At 38.1% G+C, this 18,878-nt stretch overlaps 1 protein-coding gene across 1 annotated transcript in view; it reads right to left on the bottom strand.

Annotated features, from left to right (window-relative positions):
• LOC121943162 (neurobeachin-like) overlaps positions 1 to 18,878 on the bottom strand; it is a 256,528-nt gene that overhangs the window by 168,907 nt on the left and 68,743 nt on the right. The window contains exons 4-8 of the mRNA XM_042486604.1: positions 18,749 to 18,844; positions 16,867 to 16,988; positions 14,813 to 14,939; positions 11,277 to 11,396; positions 8,537 to 8,683 (exon numbers count right to left, since the gene is read on the bottom strand). Coding sequence (XP_042342538.1) covers positions 8,537 to 8,683; positions 11,277 to 11,396; positions 14,813 to 14,939; positions 16,867 to 16,988; positions 18,749 to 18,844 — 612 coding nt within the window. The remainder of the gene's footprint in view (positions 1 to 8,536; positions 8,684 to 11,276; positions 11,397 to 14,812; positions 14,940 to 16,866; positions 16,989 to 18,748; positions 18,845 to 18,878) is intronic.

The following is an 18,878-nucleotide window of genomic DNA, read 5'->3' as shown; positions in this document are numbered from 1 at the left end:
TTGGAGAGGAAGAGACCTCTGCAGATAATTTATCTGCTTGTAAAAACATTCCGAACATCTGGATCTAACATTATTAGAGAAACTAGATATACAGCCACACTTTTGTATGCCTCCATGCACCAGTCAAGTTGAAATTACAGTTTACATCTATGTCTTTGAAAACTTTGATGATTCACATTTTGAGGTCACCATGACCTCGACCCTTGACCTTCTACCACCAGATGTGAATCATTAAATTCTTGAGTCCAAGTGGACGTCTGTGCCAAATTTGAGAAAACTCAGAGGAAACTTCAGAAATTGTGTTGACAAGAATGAAACAGATGCAAGGTCACAGTGACCTTTGAACACCACATTCTAAACATCACATTGTGGAGTCCAAGTGAAGGTTTGTGTCTAATTTGAAAAAATTCCTTCATGGTGTTCTTGAGATATTGCGTTCACTAGAATCAGCCAGCCAGCTGGACAGACAGACAGACAGACAACCCGAATACAAAATGCCTCTCTGCCCCTCTGGCCTTGGCTACTTCTGGAGCGGGGAGTTAAAAAAAAAAAAAAAGGTCAGCACATATTAGCAGGTGCAGGGCTAGCAACTTCACAAGCCGAACAGCATCAGAGTAGCACTGATCTGTACCATGAAACTGCTTTTTGAAGTATTTTTGCTGGTTTTAATCACCTGATCTGTTTGTTTTGGACAGAAAGGCTTACCTCTGCAGATAACTCCGCTCCTGGTAAAAATCTCCTGAACAATGAACAGTGAAAGATTTCTAACAGGGAGAAGTTTCAGTTGGTTGCAATCTGCAATGTTTGCCATTAGATGCCACTAAATCCCCTAAATCTTGTACACTGCTCCTTTTATGATAATAGAATGATGAATTCACTAATTGCCTTTTTATTTTTTATCATGTCACAGTGTCTAATTTCAATATGTCTTAAGACAAATGAAGCCATTTGATGTCTGTGTAAAAAGAACTGGATGCTCCATCAGTCAGTGGCAGTAACACATTCATTATGGCGGACATAACAAATAGCTGATCAATAACAGACTAGTCTTAATTTACTCAATCAATTAGGTGTTGACAGATGAGCCGAATTAATCTGTCAATGCAGTGCAAATGGAAAATGCTTAATAAGGAAATCAAGTCCTCTAATCAGGAAGGCTGAATTATTAATGAATGAGAGATTTTTTTTTTCCTTCCCTCTCTGACTCATGAACAGCGAGCGGATGGTGATAAGATAAAGTGAGACAGAAAGCGCTAAAGTAACAGTGAGGAAACAAACCATCTGGTCCTAGAGGGACTGTGGATAAATACAGTATGTTATGCAACACAAGTAAACAGGGTTCATGCACCTGCCTAAAAGGCATCTAAATCTGGGTTGTCTTTTCTTTCCAGCAAAGGAGTAAATGGATAAAACGGTACGCTGACTCAGGTTGTCAATGGTACAATGACTGCGCATTCTATTCTGAGTGCCTATAAAAAGCAGAATTCTAAGTAGGTGGCGGCCTTCAGAGGAAACACTCAACACAACGGTGTTTAGTGCTATTCTTTATATAATATTGTATACCTGCTACATATGCTGCACAGCACATTTAAATCTGATACAGTTTCACAACTATATATCAAGGTTCCAACACATTTTTATGCACAAAATTTTAAAAAATTTCCATGACTTTTCAAGGACCTTTTATATTATTTTATTTTTTGTCTGACATGTTTGTCAAACATATGATATTTGAACTCTATTCAAACATTATTTCAGTTAACTGGCAAACAATATGGAGGACACAAACGTGGGAAGAAAATTAAGGAACGTAACATGATGGTGAACAAAACATTGTCACCCATCCATGCATATGAAAGCTAGCCTAGGTGACATTAACAGCTTCAGAAAAGTAAATTTGCTGTTATGTCCCATTACATGACAGTTATCCACTGAAGATAATGCATAGTCTTTAATTTCAATAAATTCCCTCACTTTTCCAGACTTTTAATAATTTTAACTAATCCCATGACTTTTCCGAGTCTGGAAAATACTTTTTAAATTTATTTAATTTTTTTCAACGTCATGACAAAGGCCACTGTGTTGAAACGTGTCGGCGATATTCCTACATTTCTAAACTTTCCTACTCACTTTTTCTTTCCGATACCTGTTCCAAAAGACCACTCCACCACGTCTGGGTAAGCTGGTTCTCACTACAGAGCACCTTGTTTTACAGATATTATTAGACACATTGTAAACGACATTCTCAATTCCTTTTTTTTTTTTTTTTTTTTTTTTTTTTGTTTTTTTTTTTTTTTTAACCCGCTGCGGCAAGGACATAGACTTTGTACATGGGGTGCCCAGGTGAGCTAGCGGGTGCCCCGACATTTCATGACCGTCACAGGATTTCCATGACTGTGGGAACCCTGTAATACGTTAAGTTTTTCTTGATTTTCTGGGTTTACGATTTATTTGGGGAAAGTTATTCCTTTTTCCAAACGATGTCGGTCAAGTCCATGTATATTTTCTGCTGCTGTATTTGTTCCTGGCTATATTAATCTAGCAGGAGTTGTACAGGGGACTGTACAGGGGAGTTCCAGAAACAGTGAGAGCTGAGGCGAGCCGCATGTAATGGCATATCTCCTTCCAGTCGGATAATAAAAAAGGCTAAGAGGTATTCTGCTCATCTGATGTGATCAAGTCCGCACAGAAGCCAGCATGCATCTCATCATGTAGTCTCTAACATCCTTCAGAAGTTCCCACTCATGAAACCCAAGTGACAAGAAATAACAAGCTCCAGTGCCCTGCACTTTAGTGTGAGCCCTGCCGCAGTGTGAAAATAATGATCTCATGGGTTGTGGCTACAGTAACAAACCCTGTAGCATGACAGCATCATTCCATGGGCCAGCCAGTCACAGAAAAGAATTAGAGCACAGTTGCCTCCTTCCTCTCCCAGTGCCAGAGGCTGTCATGGACCAGGGGCATCCCCACAACTCCCTGCAAGGAACAGCCTGACATTTGACAAGCTTGGGACACTCCCATGCTACAATACTTGCTGTCACAGTACAACTACAGTCTTAACTAAACAGTAAAAAATGTAATTGTTTCCAATGCATTCATAATATTGAAAAACGATACATTTTCTCAGAATTGATTTAATGTTAAAAACTTAAAGGGACAGTTCACCCTAAATCAAAAACACATTTATCCTTTTATCTGTAGTGACCAGTTCAGATTGTTTTGATGTGAGTTGCCGAGTGTTAGAGATATCCAGATAATCCACAGTACTTTCTGTAATATCTGTCATGTAGAAATGATTTTATTTTCGCTGAACGACACTCGCAGAGGCTTACAAAAGTGGGCGTGCATCTCCTCATGGACGGCAGGCTCGTGCTTGTGACAGTTCAAGATGTAAACATTAATTCATGGTGTCCTTCTCAACTAAGCTGTATGGTTACCTAGCCCAGTTGAGCTAGCACTATCAAACTATTAGTTAGAATAACATATAATGTAGAAAACTAGACACACGCTTCCTTCTGCACATTGATACGGTTGGCAGGTGTAGTTCGGTAAAAAGAAAGTAGTTCCATAAAACTGCTCATAATAGTGTCTGTGAATTATCTTGAGTCATCAGCTCATGATTTCTGGAACAAGACATTTCTTGGGAGTTTTTTAAATGTATTTTTTGGGCACTCTTAGTACCACAAGCTGAGTACCATCTAGGTCCATAATACTGGAGAGAAGGCAGACATCTCTATAGCCGATATCTCCAACACTCAGAAAATCACATCAAAAGATAAACAATCACCACAGGTAAGAGGAAATACATGTATTTTTGATTTTGGGGTGAACTGTCCCTTTAACTGCTCAAGGTGAAGATCCAGGGGAAATTTTTATATGCTTATTGCAAGACTGAAGAATTTTGAACCATTTTGGCAAACACTGCTTTTGTATCCTGGCTGCACTTGCTTGGGTAAAAAAAAAGGGGGAAAATGATAGTTCACCAAAAGCATGTATTTTGATACTAATGAAAACAACTTCAAAAAAATGTCACATTATCTATTGTGGAGCTTTGGTGGATATACACAGACTTCTACTGTGAATACGACCAGGTTGGTGCTCCACTGACAGCATGGAGGCATTTAACTGCAGGCAGGTTTCATACAAATAATCCTACATTTGCAGTTATATGCGATGGCCTGGTTAGTATCCCCAAATGTTTTGAGCTTGTCATTTAATGATCTACATCAATATTGCACTATTGCATGGTTCCTGAACAGAAATAACATTTGTCTTCCCTGACAAGAGAGGGCCAGGGCTGTGCAGTTCTTCAGTCGTTTCTACAGCAATCTGTGGTGCATACTGCAGAGCAGAGCTGGCACAAATTCAATGAGCTAATCTGCCTCATGTACAACACATATGGTAGTGATGATAGAGGGCAGAGACAGAAATAACTCCAAATGCATCACATGAAAAGACGTAAAGTCACGGGTTAATTGTTTTGACTAGTCCACTCAGTGACTAATATTTTGTGTTTAGTGAAGCCGTCACTGGATATTGCTGTGACGGATGTTACTTTATGACTCCGGTCCAGGCTATTTCCCAGAGCTGGAGAGAGAGATAAGTCATTATCCAGAATACACATACACACAAAATAAAAATACTGCTGTGGTTTTGCCTGTATACTCTGGGAATTATATTCATTTTTTTGTTACACCTCTGACTCCCTTGCATAAATCCTTTAGCCCACAATTTCCTCGACTTTCACCAAATCTTATGAACACCACTAAAACAGCAGTGATGAACGACAGTCCGATATGACTGTCAGTATCTGTCAGCCCCACTGTCTGTAAACCCAACACTGTCTCTTGATGTTATCTAGGAATGGCAGGGAATGTCTCAAGTCAGTCGAAGAAATGGCAATATAACAGCAAAAAGTTGTTTGGTACTTTAAATGAAATAACCAGGAGTCCATCTCGGTTCAGAGTGCAATTTCCATACAACATTATGAAAAGAGCCCAGGGCACAGATCCCACTAACAGGTCTGTCAGATTTTCAGTCATAAATCATAACCTGCAGTGGAAACAGTTACCCCAGGCACCAATAATCTCTGCATTTCAACTAACCGCTGAAGTTACAATTACATTCAAAGCAGCGTGTGCACAGGGGAACGTGTGTCAAACATCAAACATGGATGAGAGAACCATGGATCAGAAAATAAATCATACATCAGCTCTTATGTGTTTTTCTCTGGCTGTGGAGCTTAGCACAGTTGAACAGATACAACGGGGTTACTATAGCTCAAGACAAGTGAGATTTCAGGCTCTCTAAGACTTTTTAAATGCCATTCCAAACTTAAGACTAATTTTACTTCAAAGACGGTAATCTTGAAAAACTGGATATATTTAAATGCATCCATTTAGAAAGAATGGATCAGTGAAGGAATAGAAACAATTAAATTGGAAATGGTTGCTTTCAGACTGCAAAAAAAAATGATGCAGAATATAGTATAGTATAGAGAAATTAGCAAAACATGAAATATGTTTGGGACTACTGTTATTTGAGGGGCACATTAGTGAGGAGTTTGTTTAAATTTTGAATTTAATTTTGGGTACGACAGGGGTTAGAAACAGCAGGACTAACTTAGATGTTGATGAATTGCTAAAGTTATGTGTATTTTGTTTTTCTGTCTCTCCTTATTTTGTCTTTATGTGTGTGAGTCAATAAAATAGACCAATTTAAAAGTAGCCCTAATTAAAGAAAAATAAATAAATAGAGCCGACATCAATTACTGAGGGTTAGGAAGAAAAATGCCCAAATATTTATTGTTAAGTTTAGTTAGTCATTTCCCCAAATAAATAAATAAACAAAAGAAAATAAACATAAGAAAAAAGAAAAAAAACTAAACTAAACAACAATATTAAGTTATTATTTTTGAAGCAGTGAAAAAACCAAAGCAAGTTTTTCTGATCAAAAAGGTCTAAAGGCTTAAGTCTTAGCATACTACAACAACCCAACAACCCTTTCTACATTAATAGTTTTGTACCGTTTCATTTCTACAATGAAAATAAAAGAAACAATATAAACAATATATGTATATATTCTATATAACCCAGACGTTCCAAACAAATATTCATTTACACACACTGACTTTCATTACTTAGTATATATTAATTTATAATCATAATTTAATTTCTTTATTCAAAATCTCCTTTTTTCTAACATATTTTAATTTCATTACCAAAACTATTTTACCAATTAACTCCTTTGAATGTTACATATCTTTGTTTTTGTGAACATACAAGTTCCTCTGAGTTCATAGTGACTCTATAATTGAATGAAAAAGATAACATGACTTTTTAGTAACATTCATTTGAGTGATTCTGTAAATGATGTTTTTCTTTTTTCTTTTTTTAAATTACCACTTATTTTGAGATTTTACAATGCAAAGCTGAAAAAAAAAACATTTGATAAAATGCGACTTCCTATCTCGGAGCATTTTCGAGACCTTTGAAAGATTGATTTCAGACCATATTAACACTTAATTAAGGCCTTGTTTTTAGATTGATAAATTAAATGCCTTTAAAGACTCTTTAAGGATCCATGGAAAAACCCTGTATGAAGAAAGTCCAATGTACGTATTGTAGCAGATGTATGCTGTGATCCGCTGCACTCACACACACCTCCTGGCAGCTCTCAATTAAAACGGACAGGCCTCTCGTCGCCCGGACAGCAGTCCCATTACATCAGCCAATCAGCTGGCCTGACAACTCTTTGACCTTCCTCCCCAACTCACCTGGCTGCCTCTATCACCATTACCAGCACCATTCACAGCTTCATCAATTGCGGGTAATTGTCTCCCCGGGACATGCTCTTCATTATTTCGAGAAATTTGGAGGATTGCTCCGCTGTGTGTTACCTCTCTAATAAAAGGTCTAGAATCACAATTAAGGAGGTAAACGGCAAGTCACCTGCCATTAGCAAAAAGACCAAACAATGACTTCTCCTGAGGATCTCAAGGCATTCAAAGGCCTGATTGAAATCCAAACATCCATTTTACAATCTCAAACAGTGTCAGTTTTACAATGCCAATGACTGCTGTTCCTTCCTGCCATGAAAAATGACTCATGTTTCTGACAAGACTTATGTTTCTTTAAAAAAAAAAAAAAAAAAAAAAACCTTGTTTCTCCGGGTTCTCCAGCTTCCTCCCACATTCCAAAAACATGCAGGTCAGGTTAATTGGCGACTCTAAATTTGGCCGTAGGTGTGAATGTGTTTCTGATACCTTCCAGGGAAACCAACTCAGAGTCGTGTCTAGCTTGACATATCTAGGAGGCAAAACATACAACCTAGTAGTTCAGACAGATGTTATATGTTCGAATTAAGGAGGTGGGAGTATACAAAAATTGTCTTATGAATAGTTCTGTTGCAACAGATTAAATTATTATAATAATTTGTTAGTTCTATTTTTATTATTAGTTTTATTATTTCTATTTTATTAATTAATTTATTTTTTATTTATGCTTTTATAAATGTGCCCTAAAGTGACCTTATACACACAATATGTACATTCCATCTATCCTGTGCGGCTGGACTTATGTGGGGGCAGGATCACAGTGTTATATGTATGCGCTGGTAACCTGCGGTGTGAATGCATCTTGTTTATTCATTAATTTCATTTTTTACTTTTATTTTCTCTCTTTTTTTATAACAATTTAATAAAAATTTATTCTCCAATTTACTTTTACTAACGTGTAATCTGTTATCATATGTACATGTAATTCTATTTCTCATGGTTTAGGTTGCTGCTATCTTAAGGAAACAGTAAAAAGCATGATTGAAAAGAAAGACGAAATTTGTCTTGAAAGCAGCAATGGAGCAAACAGAGCAGCTGTAATATGGACAGAGATATTGTAAATTGGATGGGACACATCCTGTGTTCAAAGCTGATTTGGCAGTGCGTGTCATTCCTCCATTTGTGACAGAGTGCAGAGCTTAACACTGCAAAGAGACAGCAGCACTTTGTGAGCATCGGGAGAAGTGAGACAGTGGGAGGGAGAGCGAGAATAAGCTGAGGGCACACTCTGTATCTCTTTCAAGATGAGAGGAATATTTGGGGATGCAGAGGAAATAAAATAAATAAATAAAAGTGTAATTTTAATAAGGTAAAAAAGTGCAAACCAAATATTTTGTCACCATGTGATTAACATTCACAGCTGAATCCCCTTCTGGGTAGGTCAGCATCTTTCTATATCCACAATCTTTTCGGTCTTTGTCACGAAGCTTGGGAGTGCTACACCTGCTGCAGCTGATATAAGTCGGCTCAGGACTCGATCCCCTCAGAGGGCCTGACGCTTCCCTCAGTGTATTGTGCCATTATTTCCCAGAAGTAGGTAATTTATGCAGCCGTTTATCTGAGAGGAAAAGTATCGCTCCCAGGATGGAGATGCGCAGCAAAGGAACTGTGGCAGGCCAGCACTGGGCATTGATTTCACAGATTGATAGGTGATGCAGACTGCTTACATGTAATCTAATTTAGTCACCCTCAAGTACATACCTTATAGCCCGGTCCCAGCTGATGAATTGCAAATATCTGTGCGGGATTGAGCGCTTCGCAAAACACATAGACGGCTCCCAGCTGCCCGCAGAATACTCTGTTTGCGTCTGCTGTCTCAGAAGACCCGAGGAAGCACTTATCATAACTCTGCACAGGGACATAGAACGAAAAGATTACATTAGTTTATACTTAAGGACTAAAAGTAAGTAAATATTTCTAAATTCACACACAGCTGAATTAAGCATAGGGCAAACAAAGAAGCACAACTTCTGATTGCACTAATGGGTTATATTTTCTATATCTTCTCTGAGAGATGGTATCAAAAGCGACGCCACTTTCTTGGTTGTTTCAGTGTCAACCTTGACTATTCCCTAACGGAGAGAGGAAAACAATGTCCCTGATTTACAAAGATAGGAAACCTCAATATAACCTCTGGGAAACAGAGAATACATGGTGTGATTGCAATCAGGATCAAATTGAAGGATAACTTACAACAGCAGCAGCTAATTACATAACAACTGAAGGCCTATACAAGTGGTACTTAGTAAAAAGATTGGTGTATAGAAGATTCAAAAATTTGATCAAGCTTGTGTAATATACTCAAGAAAAAGAAAAAACTGTTAGAAAAGCCTATCCAGTCTGATTTGTGTCTGATACTATACCCTTTTCTTTGTAAAGCATAGTAAATACAATTTTTTTCACACCAAATTTAAAAATACATAATTTTTCTCTTACCTGTAGTACTATTTATAAATCTAGATTGTTTTGGTGTGAGTTGCCGAATGTTGGAGATATCAGCTGTAGAGATGTCTGCCTTCACTCCAGTTTAATGGAACTACATGGCACTCAGATTGTTGCACTCAAAGTGCCAAAAAATGCATTTTGAAAAACTCAATGCAATGATCAACAGCAATGCCTCTTCCCAGAAAGCATAACCTAGTCGCACAGGATAATCCTTGTGAGCAGTTTCATGTAGGAACTACTTTCTTTCTACTGAATTACACCTGGCAAATGCATCACAGTGCAGAAGGAAGTGCGCATCTACTCTTTGACAAGATGCTCGTGCGTGTGACAGCACGAGAAGTAAATATTAATGGCATCCTGCTCGGCTAAGCCGTGATGTTAGCTAGCTCAGTGGTGCTCGGTGAGCTAGCATTAGATGCATGCTTCCTCCTCAGCGATGATATGGTTGACAGGTGTAGTTTGGTAAGAAGAAAATAGATCCTCCATGAAACTGCTCACAACAAGGACTGTTGATTATCTTGAGTGGCCAGGTCTTGATTTCTGGAAAGAGACACTGGTGTTGAGTTTTTAAAATGTATGTTTTTTTGGTACTTTGAGCACCACAAGTCGACAGCCATTTAGTTCCTTTATACTGGAGAGAAGACGGACGTCTCTACAGCCGATATCACCAGCGCTTGGCAAATCACTCCAAAACAATCTAGATGATATACAGCACTATACAGGCAAGAGGAAAGAATGTGTATTTTCGGTAAAGTGTCCCTTTAACTTTAAGTCCTACTTCGTAAGTTGGCATGAGCAGAAGGATGGCAATAAACTATATTTGAATATAGTAGAACAACTCTATGGCAGAAAATACATAAATATCAGAGCTTCAATAGCAGAGAAAGATTATATGAAGAGAAACAGAAATTATACAGATAATACACCTTGCTTTTTTGCCGTTTTACATATATATTACCAAAGACTTGCCGCATGTAGCACCTCTCATAGCCATCAGCTAACAATATTTTCTGTGAAAATCACTAGTTGTGTGACCTTACTCTCTGTGACATAATAAGAGGACGGCAGCAGCTGTTGTTAAAAAAATCCCGATCAAGGAAAATGTTAAGGTGCAAGGATGCAGAATATTGCCTTATCTGGTATTTTGATGCAGTAGTGTTTTTTTTGTTGTTTTTTTATATCTATGCCACCCCTTTCTATACATTTTTACATGTCCCTTGCTCTAAACTTTCCTCTTGGAGTGCCTGTGGTATGATTTCTACTGTCATTGTGATGCAGCTGTCCCTGCAGCCATCATAGGAAAAATCTGAATAATACTACCTTTCCTTTCAGAGTGGGAGAATTTCTCTACAAAAACTATCCATCACAAGTTAAGGCAGCTTTAGTTAATGCGGTGGAATATTTCATGAACCACACTTAAATCTCAACCTGTCATTTGTGCAATCTTCCCTTGAATACACAGCTACAGTATGAAGCGCACCTTTGGAAACATGTCTCATCTCTGCAAGTGCAAATTGCTTTTTAAATCTGTCACAAAGAGCGGTGAGTGACAACAGGTTTAATGGTGTCATTCAAACACGCAAATATCATACAATGGCATACATTTTAAACGGGAACACTATTTCTGATGGTTTTTACAGTCTCTGTACACAGATATACAGTCGCTGCTTAGATTTAGTCATTTTTCACTCGACACATAAATCTGTTCTCCAAATGTTTGATATTCCATCTTCCGCCCTCTACTGCAGCACAACCCAGTGACGAATGGATATTCAAATTCATGCTGAAATGCCAGTCATATATCTGAGAGAAATCCACGTTGATGTGGTAAAACTCATTTTGCTCAATGAGCACTATTGAAGATGTATGTGTGTCACAATTTCCAGCCATGTGAGGCATCAATGTGTCAGCCTCAGTCAGTCCTGTGCCAATAAACGTCAAAACCAGGAGTAAAAATGTGACGACAGTGAGGAGGAGTAAAGAGGAGAGTGCTTACATCATTTGTGTTGACGTGCCACGCCATGTCTCCATAAGAAACGAGCTGTCCGTTAACGTAACATCTGATTTCACTGTTCCTCCAGCGACTGTAGATGTGAACTATACTGATCATGTACCACTGAGGGGGAGAAGAGAGTCACATTGAAAAGATTTAACAAGTGAGCTAAGAACAGGTCACATACCGTCATTATTTAAGAATCTTTATGCTTCACTAATTTGACTACAACTAAAACAACAACTGGTATTGGTTCATGAGCAACATCAACATTTCTGCTGAGCTCTCCAACTGTTCTCTTTTCAGATTCAGATTAACCTCAAAGTTACTAGAAAGCCACGTCCGTGAGGTTTGCTATCTAATGTTTTGAATCTGCAGTAGAACATTGTGAATAATAGATCAGAGGAAAGGCTAAAAGGAGGCAAGACAACTCATTTTTCACTCCGCACAAAGCCGCGTCAGACACCGGCTGCAGTTATTCAGGGATGAAACATTAACTTCAAGTGAAGTCTATAGCTTAAGAGGTGACTTTAAAAAAAAGCCCTAACCCTAATCACATTAAAGAATCTATAAAAAAGAGAGATTTACCTATAACAACTGTATGATACAGGAATATTTTACCCACCAAGGACCACTTGTATATCAATTACTGACCACGTGTTACACTGAGTTCATGTTATCATTCTTGCATACAGGGTTACCACACATTTTCATGAACAAAGTTTCAAAACTTTTCCATGACTTTTCAAGGACCCATAACATACATATTTGTGTTTGCCCTACTTGCCCATAATTGTAATGTAAACGCAAATGTCATACAGACATATATGAAGAAAAGAAACATGCCATTATGCTACTTTACGCAGAGCGCTATCCACTGAACACTTCTGTAACAATGACATCACTTACTCTTTCTCTCTCTCTCACACACACACACACACACACACACACACACACACACAAAGTTCCATGACTTTTACAAAACCTTCAATGATGAACAAGGTACATCAAAACATTCTTTTAAACTTTGACACGACCCATGCAGTAGCCTATGACCCAAGTCTCATTTATGCAAGTATCTGCACAGTACTGCCCAGTAACATGAATTTGTCTAGAGCATAACAATTCAAAACACATCAGTAAAAAAGGAAAATGTGAATGGATTTCTACTTTTGTGTTTCTTTAAAGCTGTCAGCCCACTGGTCATATTAATTGTTATGTGACTCTTAAATGAAAAAAAAAAACAGAAGAAAATATTATAATGATCTAAAATGTTTCGTACTGCAATTATTCCTGGATTAAAAAAAAAATGATAAAAACATCAGTTATTTGCTTCAGAGTTTGTTTGTCATCAGCTCTCCTAAATCTGAATACATTAATTTTAAAGGCAGTAAACCCTTTTTATATGTTGTACTGCTCACCAGGTCAGTAAAGTGAAATATATTACATCATTTAGATATGGTAATTAACGCAGAACTGGCAGATATATCATTTATTCACACCAAAACTCTTTTATGCTGCATTTCATTTCTTCAGGTTTTCTGTTTCTATCAAGAGGATTTATCTCACATCCTGTGTTGCCAATGCAGCAGTTGTAGCGCTGATGTCAGTTCTTTTGATTTATCATTGAACTTCTGTCCAAATTTTTCCCCTTAGCCAGATCTTTTTTCTGCCTCTTTGAATTGTAAAGTTGAAAAAACGAAGTTATCAGATCAGCCATGAATCCAAAATAAAGGATTCTGCCTAAATATAAAGAGGAAACCTATAGAGTGACAGGGAACTGTTGCGCTGCAGCGCTTCAGGCAATAAGTGGGATCTTGGAGTGATTCAGACATAGATTCCATGTAACAATAAATGTAACTTTGATAGAATTAAAAAAAAAAAAAAAAGAATAACAGATGTTACATTATTTATTTTTATTAGTAAGTGTTTTATGGGAAATAACTATCAAGTAATTTGACTTTTCTCTGTTTTTAGAAAACAAATGTACAGAAAGCATAAGTCAAAATGTACCTTTTCATAACTCCAGAGCTGCAGACAGCTACATGGATGCAATTTGTCAACATATAATAGAGTCACTTAAAATACTTTTTAAAAAAAATGAAGAGGCTCGTAGTATGAGCACTTTGTAAAACTGGCACAACCACTCACAGCAGCAGCCACTAGGCTGTCCCACTATTTATTAGTTTGACCCATGAAGGGCACTGCGAGCGGTTTAATGGAATCACGGCCGTCTACACACACAAAGCTAAGGACACTTAAAAGAGGATTCATGGCTGAGGGGAAGGGTGCAAGCTGCCCGCAGATATTTTAGAACAGCACTTATCCGCAGATGTCTGAACCCCAAATCAATTAAAAACTTAATTCGACATGTTTTATCTCCTAACAGCTTCCACAAAACGATACCTGCACTGTCGCAGAACGACTGCCTGTTCCCAGGTGTTCTTTGAAGGCTCTAATTGTTTGACACACGCTTTGAGGTTTTCCTTGTCTGCAGGGACAGCTGAACTACGCTAACATTCCATGCTAACTGAAGTTTCATTTTCTCAACTAAATTTACATCCAATTACACAAGTAAGACTCCTCTGGGGATTGTAAACACTTGAGGTATATGTGTACTGTGGACAACTTTGTAATGCCAAGAAAAGAACAGGTGTTGTGAAGGGAGTCAGTGCTAAGTGTTATGTTGCCTTAAGTGTTTTCATACAGCAGTCTAAGTTCTTATTTTAACAATGAAATCTGGAGCATTTATGACTTTTCTTTCAGCAATTATGCACAACTGAGGGATTTAGTGTTTGATGTAATTCAATGTTAAGCTAATGTAAGGAGTGTTAAGAAGCTGATATGAGTTAGCATCCTAGCACGCCTGGTTACCGAATCTCGAGGCCAATGTTTTTGTTGTTTTTGTTTTTGTTTTGACGGGTTTTTGGTTATATGCCTCAAAAAGAAGTCTGAGGTTAACACAAACTGAAGAGATTTTCACATGTTCTACGATATAAAATACATAAACAAATACCCTGATCGTGGATTTTGGAGCTTTTACGTGTCTTTAAAACGACGCTCGCTACCAACTGGCAAAATGAGACCATCAACATCATCACATAACAGCCACATTGAAGTGGTGTTGTTGAAGTCACGCGACCAGGCTTTAGTTTGTTTGTAGCCTAACGTTCGGGTGTTTATTTGTCAAGTTTGATGACAAAGCCATTGTCAAGCTGTTGTCAAGTTATTGTTAAGCGGTGCAGATGGAATGACAAGTTGATAATTATGTCTGATATCAGACAACTTATTTTATGCAATAATCCAAAATCCAATGGAAATATCCCTTTGGCTTTTTTTGACAAGGGAACCAGGGTGAGGCCAACTTCTGGATCTGTCTCCAAGATCTCTGTTCATACACAGATGTGGCTTACATATACTTGACATAGCTACTACATAAGTCCACTGTTTCAGTTCCAAGGGCTAAAGTCTAAATAACATGAAAATAATATGTTACATGACAGTTGAAACACAAAATTAAAATCCAAAGCTGCTCTTACCTTCCTGGGCTGAAAATCATACTTCACACAGTGCTGGAAACCTTTTCCTTTAGACTTGAGTGATGTCACAATCAAGCAGTTCCCAACAAAATGTGCAGAGTACCCGATGCCCTTGCTGGTCCGAAAGCTGTAAACCGAATCACGCACAGTATACATCATGAGCTGCATGACTTATATGGAAGTATTCCTTTGGATATTTGCTCTTCAACAATACCATACAAACCAGTAAGTGAAGTGAATGCTTCCTTCTGCATAATAAGATTGGGGCTGAAATCAGTTTTTTTAACACCTCAGGCTACGCAGACACAAAGCAATTTGCAGAAGTAATTGACAGGTGATTCTTACAATTCTTATGAGAATTATAATATTATACTAAACCAGTTTGAACAGGGATATACCCGAGGTGGGAGCTGCTGCAAATTGCGCAGGCATGGTAACAACTACAAAGACGAGGAGAACGCTTAGTTGATGAGCACACTTAGGTGAAGCTCCCTGGGTCTAATCCCTCTACTCTGATTTTCTTGACTCGGCAGATAAAAGACGAATAATGTACTGGGGAGAGGCCACCTCTATACAAAAGGAGGGGACCCTATAGATCCTACACCCCAGCACACACACAAACAACCGTGCAGCACTAGGTCTTTATTCTTTCCTGGATTAATCGTCTTTTTCACTGCTGACATGTACTCACTCCCACAGTCTTTAGGTCTGTAGCAGTGCACCATCTTCAAAGTCCCACACCGCCACCACCCGTCAGGATCATCTAAAACAAACAGACCTCTTTGACAAGCCAGATAAAGAGAGCATAGGCTTCTGTGGTTCATGCAGGGCCAGAGAGATACCAAGCCCCACACCTGGCTGCCACTGAGCCAGCCAAGACGCTTCAGTGGACAAGCCTGCTTGTGATTACACATCAGGTGGAAAGCAGCAACCTTGGTTCACTTCTGAAGATACAATTCTTTTTTTGTTGTCTACATGCCCTGCCACTGAGCTATGAGGCCCTAGGAGCAACGCATAAACAGGATTAGCTTGGCATATCTCAGCCTTTTTGTGACTCTGTCAGTGAGGAATTGCTGCCACATGAATACCAACAACTTAGCTTAGGCAATATTTCTTTCTTTTTTTCTCTTTTTGATGTAACACATCAGAGACACGCAGAACAAGTCCTTCCAAGGTGAGTGGATTCTTTCATTCAAAACGGTGTGATCCAGGTAAAGCAATGGCGGCCAACAGACGATACAGTGAACTAACTGTTATCTCTGACCAATTAGTGTGAACAGTCTTCCCTGTCAGCCAACTTTACCTTTTCATCTTTATTATCCACTTTCTCTTTCATTCCCTTCTATAACTCTTTTATGTGTCCCATTGTATTCAGTGATTTCTCCCCCAGAGCTCCTCTCATAAACAGAAAGAACCGCAGCGGAATATCACTGCACTTTTGGGTTATTGATTTTAGCACTAATTACCCACAAGCCCCTGCAAGAGCTGGTATGTGGGCCTTATGTGGCAGATATTCAAATCTAAATTAATACCTCCACAGTGCCTCCCACTGCAGCAGTCAACCTCTGTAACAGCTAGTACCAGCCGCCGTAGTTCATGCTTCCGCGGGTTTTAATCTCAATAATCTCACCTAATTCTCCTCTTTCTCTATTATAATTCATGAACATTATCTGGGGAAAAAATGAGGCCCTTTCACAAACCGCATTACATAAGCGATGCCAGTGTGTGAAAAACAGTGTCTGTAAAACTAGTTTAACCTTGAAAAACAAGTTCCAGTCATAATCTGCTTAGATGGGAAAACCACTGTAGGTCACAGAGTATCAGACAGCATATTGCTTTGTCAATAAAGCTGCTGGTAGCTTTATGGGTCTCTGCAGAGAGGGAGTGATTTCTAATACAAAGCTAAAGCAATTAGATTGATGAAAAATAAGAAAGTGTAATTTTCGCCTCTCTGGTGTCATAATATGGACTTACAGCACCCCTGTGCGAGAGTGAGGAGCAGACTGAGGACATTGGGAAACATGGAGTACAAATGTATGTAACTGTGTACTCACCAGTACAGATATGGTTTGTCTTTGTCAACATTGATGTTATTCAAGGGATCCATCCTGAACCAGGTGTTGAATGTAAACCCATTCTGATAAGGCCACTTGGCAATAGGAGGTAAAGCAATGGCCTGGGGCGAAACACAAAAATACGGTAATTATGCAGCAATCATGCAGACAATCATTTAAAAATTGGTTGAACTGCCTCTTTCACATGAAGTTATGGTAACATTAAGATAGAAATAAACTTGACTCAGAGCACAACACTTAGGTCTTATAGGGATTGTTTGTATTTTCTGAAGTGGGGTTGTTTAAGGTATTTAGGGTGTCCTAAACACAAGCTAAGCAATGTACTGCTGTGGATAGGGGTCAGCAACAACATGCATTTTAGCCACCTATAAAAAGTCACACCTAAAGACATATCAGTATCAGTTAAAGTGTATGCTATATTGAGATCATTTTCACCGTTTAAGTTTTCGGTTCGGCAACCATTTCCAAGATAGAAGCCATTAACGGTTTCAGTTCCCCATCTATGCTCTCCTAAAAACCACCAGACTCCATAAAAAGCAATTTTAGCTCATAGGAGCTGCTGGTCTACCGCTGCTTCTATCAGTTAGTTTGTGTTATCATGTGACCTTGGTGAATCCGATCTAACCCTTTTAAATACCTGAGTCATACAACAACACACAATAATTGATTATTTAAGGTAGTAGTAAACCAGATGCTCTTGTGTTCAGTGATGTTAAACCAGTTTTCTCAATGACTTTAAAAAGCAGATATAAAAGCTTCATTTTGTATTTGGAAATCACAGTCTGACATTAAGGTAAAGCAGTGATCATATTCCAAATATAGCATATGATATTACTTTTTTTTTAGATGTCACTTTTTTTAGGTGGCAAAAATATGGTTTGTGCTGACGCCCTCCACAGCAGTATGCTTGGCTTCCTTGTCGGACTCCTATCTGCTTCTCTAAACTGGGGCCTGAAGACTGATCTACTGTATGTTATACATTGACTATGGATAAGTACCTCACACAGCCCAATTAAAAAAATCTGAACTATCCCTTTAAAAAATGAACTGACCAACTGACTATAGTGTAGAAGGTAAAAAAAATTTTATGCTACGTTTGTGCCTTGACAATATAAATTTTTATAGTATTTTTTTTTAGGTCAGACAAATGTGTATTTGACAATTTATTAATAATCTTTATATAAGCTAATAACTTAAATTGTAAATATGTGACTGATGGCATTATAATTTCTGCTCATACTGAATATTTTATAATGGCAAGTGTCCAACCTATCCACCATTAATCTAGTCTCATTTGCATTTTTAGAAAGTCGTTATTAATCTCTAAGATTCTGGCAAGAGTAGACCTGCTTTGTGTTGTAAAGTCAAAACATGGAGAAGCAGTGTTGTTATTATGCACCACATATCTGGAAGATCACTGCAAGTCTGTTGAAGACTTGCAGATCTGGCTTCATCATTGTTGAAATCCCCTTTGTGATGATCAGGTTAAGTCTGACTAACTTGGTTTACTGAACACACAAAAAACAAGGTAATTCCATGTGACATGTTTACGTTACAACAACTTCACAAAATTAAGTAATTACGACTACATTTTAAGTATACTTAACAATAAGATATTAAGAAAAAGAAGTGCGACTAATAGTTAGATTTACTTTTACTTTTTAAAAGCAATCGGTTTGCTAGATTATTTTAAGTTAGATTAACTTGTCAGATTTTGCAGTGTGTACAGCACACGAGATTGTTTGTTCTGTTTATTTGTGCACATTAATTATCTGTTGTTTTACCTTGCAGGACTCCACAAAAATGCACATCTACATTTCATTTTAAACTGATCGCAGAATAAAAATGTGTAAAAGCTTACTGCTGCACTGCGACCAGGGAAGTTGAAGAAGGCATCTGGACCGTGTCTCTGGGGCATCTGATTCAGCACCGACAACATTTTGACCGCGTGCTTTGGCTGCACAGGTGGCAAAGATAAAAACAAAGTAATA

This window comes from Plectropomus leopardus, chromosome 5 (assembly GCF_008729295.1).
Source record: "Plectropomus leopardus isolate mb chromosome 5, YSFRI_Pleo_2.0, whole genome shotgun sequence".
Classification (NCBI taxonomy): domain Eukaryota; kingdom Metazoa; phylum Chordata; class Actinopteri; order Perciformes; family Serranidae; genus Plectropomus; species Plectropomus leopardus.
The sequence above is the reverse complement of the archived record's forward strand: the minus strand, read 5'-3'. Positions and strand labels throughout refer to the sequence as shown.